At 44.9% G+C, this 12,258-nt stretch overlaps 1 protein-coding gene across 1 annotated transcript; it reads left to right on the top strand.

Moving 5' to 3' along the window:
• Positions 1 to 6,940: 6,940 nt before the first annotated feature.
• LOC115389758 (uncharacterized protein C4orf54 homolog) lies at positions 6,941 to 7,331 on the top strand. Its single transcript, XM_030093336.1, has one exon. The coding sequence runs from the start codon at positions 7,050 to 7,052 to the stop codon at positions 7,329 to 7,331; it is 282 nt and encodes a 93-aa protein (XP_029949196.1). The 5' UTR covers positions 6,941 to 7,049.
• Positions 7,332 to 12,258: the final 4,927 nt, after the last annotated feature.

Genomic DNA, 12,258 nt, shown 5'->3' with positions numbered 1-12,258 from the left:
ATTCAAACCACTAATATGCTCCAGAGTAATTTGTGGTTTTAAGTTCGTCCTTTTTGTGTCTTTTATATATATATATATATATATATATATATATATATATATATATATATATATATATATATATATATATATATATATATATATATATATGTATGTTGTTTATTAATGCCAACTTAACATGTCGATTGTATCTGAAGTCTGAGTTTTATCACTGCCTTCTCATGTGTTCTTATAGTTTTTAGGAATGTGCCTGTAGGTATTTCCTTTCTGATTGTAACTACTTACATTTTAAAGATTTAATACCAACCAAATTAATATTTTCTGTCTTGTTTATCTTGTGTTGCCAACATTGCATATTTTACATTGCAAACTGTCATTTTATGTTCACACTTAGCTTCATTTGCGCCATTTCGTCAGCTGTTATGTCTGGCAGAGGTTTAAAGTTTCAGCTGTACATATTAGTGAGATTCCAATGATTATTACTGCAAAGACCACGAACATCTACCCAAAATAAACATTTCAGGAAAAATCCATTGGCCACTTTCAGGGGTTCTTACAGAACTGTAGTGGACAGACAACCAACAACCCTGCAAGTCTGCCACTGTAAAATCAGCACTTGTTAACACATTAAATTTTTGTACATTCATGTTCAAACTATCCTTTACAGTTTATTTAGTGCATGGTGTGGTTCATTCCTTCCTGTTTTGCATCAACATCCTCCTGCGTGTGGCTGAGAGCGAGGGGGTTGAAAAGGTCTCTGCATGGTCTGTTCATAACTTTGATTAATGGTACCCATGATTTAACACCTGCTGTTTTAATGTAGCCACTCTAAGAAACTGATCTCAGCATGCTTGCGTGAGCGGTGTCCCTATTTTAAATAGATACCTAAATTTACCAGCTTTGTGTAGGTCAGTTCAACCTGTGTGCGGCGTGAAATTTTAATAGCTCAGACTTGAGATGATTCGGGGGAAAAGAAGACCACAAGCTGCTTTTGCTGATCACTTTTAATAGCTAATATAAACACCTTTCCAAAGGTTTATGGAGGTGATCGTCCAATAAGTTTAGATAATTCTGATTACTTCTGAAATTTGATTCAATGCTGTGGAGGTGTAATGATTCCTCAAAATCCAAACAAGGGAAAACAAAGAAAGTAAAGAAGAAAAGTACTCCAATCCTATCAGAATGTAATTTAAATAGTTTAAAAAATATTGAAAAATATTAACTGATACTGACACAAACTCGAAGAATCAACTGAATTTGTTCATTTTGCTTCTTGAAAAATTCTAACCAATCAGGAAATGGGTTCTCAAAGTGACATTTCAAAGTAAAATGCAAATGCATATGAGTGAGTTAAAGTTGAACCTCTGAAATCAAATAGAAGTATGAATCACATGTGAAGAATAGAAATGCAAAGTGATATAAGTCGTGTTTCCAGTCTGCTGTCAGTGACAGCGACAGTAAAAGTGGGGTTTGAGGGTGACAAGAGCTTTATGCTGGTGGCCTCTGTCCTTGATAGGGCTGTCAGTGTGCCCTCCACACTGAGCAACTGTTGGCCCGCCCCCTCCCCGCTGCATACCACAAACCTGGGTGCCTGTCCAGAAACAACACTTGTGCCTTAAACACTTTGACAGACTTTTAATAACTAGATCATTATTATGCAAGACAGTTTTCTCCTGCTTGTCACGGGTGAGAAACAAACAACACAGGTATAAAATGTAAAATATACATGTAAACACTGTTTCTGTTTTATCTACACAGTGTTAAAGTGTCATCAGATTTAAATTCGATTCTTTCTCTGAATATGACCTTCCATCCATTTTCACAAAACTACAAGCCTCTACAGGCTCTGGGCGGGAGGCTGGATGAGCTCAACACTTAGGACCAAAAACAAATCTCACGCTGCGTCTGTGGATGAATGGATAAATTTAATTCTTTTAGCTGACTGGCACCAGCTGATGGTGACTATTTCTCCCCACTGACTACACAGCTGCTCCAGTGGGCGTACGAAGCAGGTGACGCGGTTCTTGAGTCCACAAATGTTGGTGGAGGGAATGCGGCCCTGCTTAATCTTCAACACAAACTAATGCAGCTGTGAAAAAATATGACTGATCTGTCCAGATGATCATCCATCTTTTATTTCTTTTGATGATATGTTGCCTTTTCATTATTTGACGACCAAAGTACCGACAATAATATTTATCATTCTGAGCAAACTGAGCTGTGTGGCTTATTTATAACTTGATCTAATCTCAGAGGGGCCTCCTTATTCGTAGTAATTACGTAACAGCATTTATGAGGAAATGTGACCACTGACTTAAAAAGGAATGATGATTAAGCCTGAAGATGTTTTGTTGCATTGATCATTTACTGACTTGCAGTCTGAGCATTTCTCTAAGCTGTAGGATTTTTTAAAGTATTTGTGTTTTCATGCAAAATTACATACAAATTATATGTTTTAGATACTTTGTGAACTTTCACTGAGTTGGCTCAGTTTACTGGAATTTTAATTCAAATTCAGATTCACATATTGATGTATTATTATTATTATTATTATTATTATTAGTAGTAGTAGTAGTAGTAGTATTATAAAGGAAGGGGTGGAATCAAAACATTAAGCTATGTTTAAAATTTCTATTAATTTGTCATTTGCATCTGCATTAATGACTTTAGCTCAGTCCATCTTCTATGCCACTTTATTCTGTCTGGGGTTGCAGACCAGTGGAGCCATCCCAACTGATTACAGGACAAATTACTGACAACACAGGACAGGTCACTGCGCCATTACAGGCAGGACACAGAAAAAGACACTGATAGGGTCACCAAATAAAACCTGGAGACTGTATCCTGCCTGCCATGTAAAGTCATCTCGCTTATTATTATATTGAATAAGATGAATGGAGATACAAAATTCAATGCATTTCTGTAAATTACGCAAAGAAATCAAAACAAATCAAATCGCCTTGTCTGTGTGCGTGCGTGTGTGGTGGGAAAAAGTGACTTTACTGGAGAGGAGCTGTTCTCAGGGAAAGGTGCTGAAATCTCACTTTTTGGGGTTCAGGAGGGGAAAACTGGAGAACGGAATGAACGCTGCAGTCTGAACACCGGGTGGGATTTTCCCTGGGACTCCCCGTCCGTCTCTCTCTCTCTCACTCTCTCCCTCCTCTCTCTCTCTCTCTCTCTCTCTCTCTCTCTCCTCTCTCTCTCTCTCTCTCTCTCTCTCCTCTCTCTCTTCCCTCCTCGCGCTCACCGTGCGCCCTTCGCGGCAGCCCGCAGAGTTTTCCGTCCCGTGTCAGGATAACATCGTAAAGAGGACCACCTGACGGTAAGACCGGACTAAATGGAAGCAGCGTGAGAAAAACTCTCACTTACCGAGATGACACCGGACTTCACGGGAAGCTGCTCACGGACGACAAGGAGAAGAAGCCGGCGGACAGTAAGGACCCACACCACCCCGCCGGGACGAACAGCGACGAGTCCAACTATGTGGACCTGGACATGAAACCCGAAGGCCCCAAGACCGTGAAGGTGTCTTTCACGGGCGAGGGGAACCAGCTGTCGGTGAAGAAGCAGGATGAGAGGGAGCGTCAGATCATCTCAGGGAGTTTATTGAGGAGCAGGAGGAGCAGGAGCAGGAGGAGGAGGACCCCGGGCCCGTGTCGGGCGAGCCTCCCCTGGAGACCAAACTTTCCGGCTCCGATCAGGACTCTGAGACCGACAAGCAGCGGCGGGCCGAGCTCGAACCCAGCGACTGCAGCGAGCATGTGGGCACCGGAGAGCGGGGACGAGCTCCGCTACACGGACATGTACCTCAACAGCAAGACGGAGTCGGACGACGGCGCCAGCGCGGTGCTGTCCGACCACTGCGGCTCCGACACCGTGGAGGACGAGTCGCACTATATCACCACGCACGAGATCCAGCTGACCGAGCTCGACCACGACGTGGACTACTGACCTGGCCGCGGGACCTGCTGGGAGTTCGAGGACGACAATCTGGGTCTACTCCTTTGTGGATTACGCCTCTTTCGAAAGCGATGAAACCCAGGAGGGGACTCTGATACTGGAGGGCAGGAGCCAGGCGAAAGTGCAGTCTAATCTTGTGGAGCGGTTGTCAGCACCGAGCAGGAGGAGAGTGATCTCTGCGACTCGGACAAATGCGCCAGCTCAGACGAAAGCGTCGGCAAAAACCAAGGCGAAGACCCCAAGTCGGGGAAAATTCACTTATCCATACAAACCTCCTCCAGGGCCGTGAACGACCTGGCCAGTGTTTTTGACAACGCCGCCTGTGAGTACGCGAAACACACGGCAGACAGCAGCCACTACTATCCTTTGTGAGCTCTGGCGCCAGAGCGGGCCCCCTGTGCGACAGAGCCCAATATTTCATCCCTGCTCCGGGCCGTCAGCACCTCGCAACCAAACTGAGACGGAAAGATATTAATGAGTATTCCAGTGGAGCTTCCAGCTCCATCAGTGAATTGGACGACGCTGATAAAGAGGTGCGTAATTTGACCGCCAAGTCTTTCCGGAGCTGGCGTGTCCATATTTCGATGCCATCAATCTTAGCACCTCCAGCGAATCCTCCGTGTCGGAATATGGGCTAATAAATGGTCGGCTTATGTAGACTGGAACTATGGAAACATATCGCGGGGAGGAGAGCGCAGCGTAATTGCGCAACAAGACTTCCAGCGCCACGCTGGAATGAACAGGACGGTGGACAGTACGACGCACGGGCAGTCTATTACTGGATAAAAGCGCCTCAAACCAAAATGTACGCCTTAAACAAGACGACTTCACAGCAGGCGACGTCGTCCAGTAAAACATCCAGCTGAGAGATCCTGCTCAGACGGCGCAGCGCGGAGTCACCTTAAATTTCCGTTGTAATGTTGAAGAAGGAAGCAGGGGTCCAAAAGGCTCCAGGAAGGCACGGACTGGTGAGGTTGCGGGCACTTTTTTGGCCAGATCAGGGTGTGAAATGCAATATCACACAGACAGCATGGGAGACACTCACAAAGGGCCATTTTTGCATCAAGTCTTCTGAAAAATGTTATTTCCAAAAAGATGCAGTTTGAGCAGGAGCGCAAATGGAGAGAGGTGAAATCTGTGACACATATCCAGCAATCGGTCAAGGGAGAGGACTTCAGCGCCAAATCTCAGAATCGGGCTCGGGTTTCACAGTTAATTCTGCTGATGACCAGCGGCCGGAGGGGGGGAGACCTGGTTCCTCCGCCTCTGCAGAGGAGACAAAGCCCAGCAGGGTGCCCGAGGGAGTCAGAGAAGGGACAGGTGAGCCTCAAAAAGCGCTGCTCGTCCACAGTGAAAGCAGTGCCTTCATGCTTTGAAAGAAGACGGGCCGCAAATCCGGAAGGAGGCTGAGACTGACGCCCGGCGGTGACGCTGCGGACTGGCTGCAAAGGAGGGATTAGACACCAACAGCATGCTGACAAAAACTGCTTTTTGTCCCAAGTTACCAGATGTTCCCAAGGAAAAGGATTTTACAGAAGATCTAACTGCTGCTGGCTCCCAGAAGTGTGCAAGGATTTAAAATCAAACATCATCGGAAACGTAGTTGGCAAAGAGGGGATTGAGAAGGGAGGTAAAGCACCCGAGATTAAATATGCCTGAGAAGCGTGAAAGAAAATAAAGCTGTACACTTAACATTGCCAGCCTGCTGACCCCCCAAAATAAGTTACAATGGTCAACGCTTCAGGACAACCAGACGGAAACCAGGTGCCACATTTTGTCCGCAGCAGAAAGGGTTCCAAATTTCACCGTAAGAGATATCAGAGAAACTAAATGCAAGTTTCAGACACCAATTATCATGTCAGGGACGTGCGGAAACTGGTCAAAAGCTCGTATCGCTTTGTCTCTTTGGATAACAGTGAGAATAAATGTTCAGCAACAGCTGATAAGCTTGAAGAAAAGGCTAAAATGGAACCCGTTAAACATGTTTTACCTTCTCCCATTGTGATTAAATGCAACTCTGTTAAAACCAAAAATAACTCACAGAAACAAGCAGAGGCCGACACTCCATCTGAAACTCCCCAGAGTGAGCATGCACCTTCACAGTGCCTGACTAGCAGGGTGCCGGCCGTCGCAGCCAAGCAGGGTCAGTCTGAGCAATCAGAAATCCAAGCCAACCTTGAGAGCAAACTTGCAAAACAGAGGCAGGAAAAGTTTGCAGGTGAGACGGCAGACAGGAGGAACGACCCTGCTATTCCAAAGCAGGATGCACTTGAGAAACTGAAAGCCGCAGTCAAAACAATGGAGCAGCTTTATGTTTTCGATAGAAATGAGTGGAAACGGAAAACTCAGGCTCCACACCCGATCACGGGCAGCCACGTCCTGTCACTCATTGCCAAGGAGGAGCAGGGAGCAGAGGAGCTGGAGGTGACAAACACTGACAGGATTCCTCAGTCTTTAACAAATACCACAGGCACCGGCAGACCGCAGGGAGACAAACAAGCAACTAATATCATACATGTTCCCTATAGCAGTGACACTTTTAAAATACAGTCTCAACAAGGTAAAACATTTACTAACAAAAGCGTCCTTCATTTCGGCAATAAAGCCCCCGTCAGTGTTAGTTCAGAGCGCTCTGTTGCACAGAGCTCTGCGCTGCAGCCGTCATCGACCGTGAAAAGCTCTAAAGCGCCGCTGCCTCCTCTGTCAGTGAAAATAGAGCCACCAAAACATGGCCAGGTGGAGCAGGGAAAGGTCAAAATCAGTCCCACTAATCCCGCCGTCGCACAGGGCTGCCCAGACTCGGAGAACTACCTGACTATACCAGGCCTGGGCTACTCCAACGAAATCAAAGTGCTGCAGCGAGAGCCGGCGTCTCGGGAGGGAAGCTCGCATGTTAGTGAGGACAAAGCGGCCGACAGCAAAGGGCCTGAGCTGAAAAGATCCCTGTAAGCGCGGAGTATCCAGCTACAACCATTTACCATCACTTGTCTGCAGCGGCAGGGCCTCCAAAACAACAGCAGGTGTTACGCTTCTCCCCCTCGGTCCCCTCCGTGTCCCCCACGTCCTCCTCTGGAGACACTGTCCTACAGATGCAGCGGAAGATGCTTTTAGACCCCACGACAGGACATTATTACCTGGTGGACACTCCGGTACAGGCCACCACCAAGAGACTGTTTGACCCTGAGACGGGCCAGTACGTGGACGTGCCCATGTCTCATTCACCGGTGGCTCCCGTCACTCCCATCACCCCCGTGACCCCCGTCACCCCCGTCACCCCGGTGCCTCTCTCTTTGTCCCCCCTGGCACTGAACCCCGGAGCGTACGCCCCCACCTACATGATCTACCCGGGCTTCATCACATCTCCCCTTTAGCGGCCCAGCCGGTGCTACCGCCGTCGCCCTGTCACTTGGAGGAAAACGCCAAATTCACCAAAGGTGTGGAAAACAGCACGGCGGGAGCAGAAAGCGCTTATTACAGCGCGACGAGGGAAGCTCCGCCGGCGCCGCCGCCGAAGCTCCCCGTGAGCCTGGGTCACGTGACCGCCAGAGGAGGCGTGGCGGGCTCCGAGAGGAAGCCCGTCATCAGCATCACCACGCAACAAGGTCCAAGAATCATCGCCCTCCCTCCTTCGACGGAACAACTATGAGCTTTGTGGTGGAGCATCGGTGACCAAGAGGACATCTTCATACATGTAAGTCTGCGCAAAACTCCACCCAACGATTCTGTGTGAAGTAAGGACATGCTGTCACAGTCCTCTTTGAAAGAAACATTTCTGTCCTTTATGCACTTTGGTTTTCTCTTCTTCTTTGTGTCTGTGAATGTAAATGCTCAACCTGGGAATTCATTAGTCTGTGAAGCAGATAAAATACAACTTCAGCTGACTGTCACAGTAATCTGAGCGCTCAGAAGTTGTTGTTTATGCCAATTACAATGCTGGTTTAGTTTACATCATCCTGAAGCAACCTGAAAATACCTTATTAGCCCGATATCTTTATTGAGATGTGTACTAACACAAACATCAGTCAAAATCTAGCTTCATTGCTTAATTTAGACAGAAACTCAGAGGAAGTGATTCAGCTGCTTTGGTTCATAAAAACATGAGAGTTGATGATACTAACACTTCATTATGACTGTATTTTATTATGTACGCAAGTTCAATTTGTCTGTTTTTAGTTGTCAAATGTGATGATTTGCTCATTTTCTTTGTTTGTGATAGTAAACAGAGTATCTCAAAGGTTTTCGCAGTGTTTCCTTTTTTTTTTTTTACAAACATCATAACACATTTTTTAAACGATGCTCTGGGCATAATGTAGAATTTACAGTTCCAGGCACAAACAATTAATTATATCAACTCATCCATCAAGGAAAAATAATATTATAATGCAATCATGATATTGTACATGCTAGTAAACCACCGGCCTTCAGCTGCAAATTAACTTAATTTAATCAATTCTTGAATTTACTTAAGATCAATATATTGATTTAAATCAGGAGAATCTGTGTAATTTTAGAGAATTTTTTGGGAAAATCTTGGCTAAAGATTCTCAAACACAATATAAAGTCACAGAGAGCTGTTGTTAGAGGGGAGCCTAATCCACGAATCCACAATTAGGTTTTTCTAGTTCTATTTTCTCACAATTTTTCACTTAGAACAAAGTGAGCTATTGTCTAGAAGTCATCAGAATCAGTGTGAAATCTTCTTATTATTATTTTTGGGTAAACACTGCTAAAAGAGGAGGCCTGCTAGGCTGCTCTCCTGGTGTCAAGTCAGTGTTAATAGACATGCAGTAGCTCCATGACAGGTAACCTGACTCGGCCGAGCTCGGCCGTGAGATTAGATTTTCAGCTCCGGCTCGCAGCTTTTCTCTGCATTACACATCGTCGGGCTATTTTGATGGTGTGAGACGAGTTTGTTTACACGGTTTATTCTCAGGGTTGGAAAGTGCCACAGGAAACTGTTCCCGTTAGTGACACCTTACATTAAGTTATTCTTAATCACTTATACATGTTTTCATTGCTACTATAGTGTTGCAGTTCTTCAGTGTTGTTCGTACCTCATATGAACAAGAGCGAGATAGAAAAATATTGCTCAAATTTTACAGTAATGATCGCAAATCTATGAAATTGATGAGCTGCAACAATTTGATTTCTGAAATGACAGAAGCTTATGAAAAAGCGAAGAAGCAAATGAAATCAAATTTTAGTTATAAAATATATTTTATATATTTACTGTCAGTGATCCATGTTTTTGCTCTTTGCAAAAATCCAACAAGGACCATTTCAGCAGGATTGTGTAATGCGCTTTGAGTCATTTATTTAAATAACACAGGAAGAAACGTATGTGTGGCACACAAACTTGCATATAGTTTTGTGACTGGGGAAATGGGGCAAAAAAATGTTCGTTCAAATGCAAATTTCTACACCACTGCATCACCAAACTAAGAAGAAGAACGTCTGCACCATGTTGGCAGCGTCTTAGGACATGTCAGGCCTATAGTATGCCAAGCTCAGCTCTATGTTGTCAGATTTAACCGGCTGTACATTCTCATCATCCATCATCTTCAACTTCAGCTGCACTGTGTCATGTATTACTTACCATTAGCTTGTTAGCACAGATTCATCTGCAGCATCGCGGCGTTAATGGTGCTGTCTGACAGAGCTGCACTGACGGATCCACTGGCATTTCCTGCGATTTTCAACATGTGCAACCCAGACAAATAGATGCATTCTTTCAAAAACAGATGAATATGTGGATCAGGACACATAATAAATAATACCAGAGTCTTTTCTTTCATTCATTCATTCATTCATTCATTCATTCATTCATTCATTCATTCATTCATTCATTCATCCTGCACAACTCAGGAGATTTAAGATTTTATTGGTCACTTGAATTTTCCTCATTTCTCACAAGAGGCCCTCACAGCACATCAGTGCAATAAAACAACATATTCAAGATAAATTGAAAGCATTTTCTATACAATAAAGATATATCAAATTAATAATAAAAAAAAAATTCAAAAACAGATTCGAACAATTTTAACATCCCGATGAGCTGCAGCTCACTCTTTCATAGAGAAGAAAATGAAAGTTCATTCTTCAGTCCCGATGCAGTCACACACATGCGGACACGTACAACTAGCTCGAGTCAATTCTCAGCTAATGTGTCAAAGCAACGACACAACTGCATGAGCCTGAGGGATACATGTCAGCTGGGTGGGTGCATGGCAGGCGGAGGTCTCACATAGGGTTTAGTAGTAGTGTGAAGAGAACACAGTGTGTGTGTGTGTGTGTGTGTGTGTGTGTGTGTGTGTGTGTGTGTGTGTGTGTGTGTGTGTGTGTGTGTGTGTGTGTCTTGGGGTGGAGGAACATAGGGGCATGGCTGGGATGGTGATGCAGGAGGAAAAGGTCAGGCAATGTAAAGTATTTGTTGTGCTGATGCAGGCGGAGGACAGCTGTTCGGAGAGATCAGATGCTGCTGCAGCTCCAGCTTGGAAGCAAGTCGGCGGGACTGAGACGGGGTCAACTTTTTATAGCCCCCTCCCCCCCCTCTGCTTATTCCTAAACGGGGAGAAGGAGGTGGAGAGCGCTGCCGACCTCCATAACTTCTATGTAAACAAAACGAGCAGCGTGGCTCTGGCGCCGATCTGGGTGAATTTGGTCAGCTGGTTCAGGACCAGGAAACTTCATGACTGAAACATTGATGCATTTCTAATGGAAGTCTGTCAAACTTTGAGCTCCGGTCCTCCCAAACTCCTATTATTTACACCTGGTTTTCAGTGGGTTCACCAGTTTAACGCTCATGCTGTGTCTTCTTTGTCCCCTCCAGATATCTCTGCCGAGGAAATCGGCCTTCGCCCACCCAGTTGTCCCTCCTCATCATCGACTCCCAGGACTTCCACCGACCCTCGCCGTCATCCTTCAACCCCTTCACTGTAAGTTCTTCATCCTTGCAGCCGACATTACGGCAGTCTGTACATCATGGCACGATGTAGAGTTAACACTCCATCCATGCTCTGCATAAATCAGCTTTGTTTTTTTTTTGTTTTTTTGTTTTTGTTCTTTTCCATTCAGCTGTTGTCTAGATTTCCCATTTCTGTTTAGATGATGTATATGCCTATGCGAACATGTCTTCAAAAGGAAACAAGGCAGGCCACATGTTTATTTATTATTGGTCAATCCATTGTTACAAGGTTAATTTACAAAATGTCTAAATAAGACGACTGTGTAACTTTTGCTCTTTTAAATTGAAATATTTAATTAATAAGAATAAAATGCAGCCGCACTAAGGCAATGTGCTCAAAGGTTTCAACAAACTCTCAGGCCTAGTGGCTATTACTATGTAACTTATCCTCCTGGGCCTACTTTCTGGCATTTATGACTTCAGTTGGGCTTCCATGTTATCCCTCCATCCATCCTCCTTCTATTCCTCTTTTTTTAACTTCACACTGGTGGCTGGAGCCATTCCCCAGCTGACTCAGGGCAAAGGCAGGGTACACCCTGGACTGGTCACTTGTCCATCAAACACTAACGCTGAACATTAACGTCATGGAGGCGAAACTAAGACCTCAAAACGATACAAGTGTATTATATATCAGTGGCCCAAAACAGAAAATCAAACAACAAATGGTTGAAGGCTAAAAATGAAAGTTTACTTCTTTTGAGTCATGCTTTATGACCTGGATGGCAAGAATCTGGTCAATGTGACCTTTTATTGACCTGCTGAGACCAGCTGAGCTGCCCCCGTGTTGAGTGGCCAATCGGGCCTTTCCTCTGCAGCGTCTGAACCGGAGGTCTACTTCAAGGCACACTCAGCCTCATCTGGTAAACAGGACTCATGATGCTGGAAGCTCACCCTGGAAAAATCCACTCGCTTGTTTCATTTTGCAGCATTGCCGGAGGGATCACGGAGTTTGCCATCCGGATCGTAATAGCTCAGGGATTAGAGCAAGCTTATGGTGTGGAGTATCTTGTGTTGTACGGTGGAGCACCGGGGGCCAGTGTAATGAAGCCTCCTAGTGCTTTGTATAACTTGCAGTGTGAAAAGCAGGACATGAAGGATGCTTCTTGGTCGGGTTTTGGGCTCCTAAACTTATTAAGTTTTCCATATTTTAAGTCACAGTGTTTGGGATGCAACCTGCATGGTTTGCTTTGGATCATAGGTTTGTGTTTAGGTGCCGTGTGTTGAAGTTCAGGACACACACTCATGGTTTCCTGTGCAAAGTGATGCATTAATGTCAATCTGCAAAGACTTTCTACTCTTGATCTCTCATGTTGAAAAGAAGAGTCAGCGGAGGA

The sequence above is a fragment of the Salarias fasciatus genome, chromosome 6, assembly GCF_902148845.1.
Source record: "Salarias fasciatus chromosome 6, fSalaFa1.1, whole genome shotgun sequence".
Lineage (NCBI taxonomy): Eukaryota > Metazoa > Chordata > Actinopteri > Blenniiformes > Blenniidae > Salarias > Salarias fasciatus.
The sequence above is the reverse complement of the archived record's forward strand: the minus strand, read 5'-3'. Positions and strand labels throughout refer to the sequence as shown.

Bases quoted from the DNA above. Each gene is read 5' to 3' on its own strand.
- LOC115389758 (XM_030093336.1), top strand. From the start codon at position 7,050: ATGCAGCGGAAGATGCTTTTAGACCCCACGACAGGACATTATTACCTG.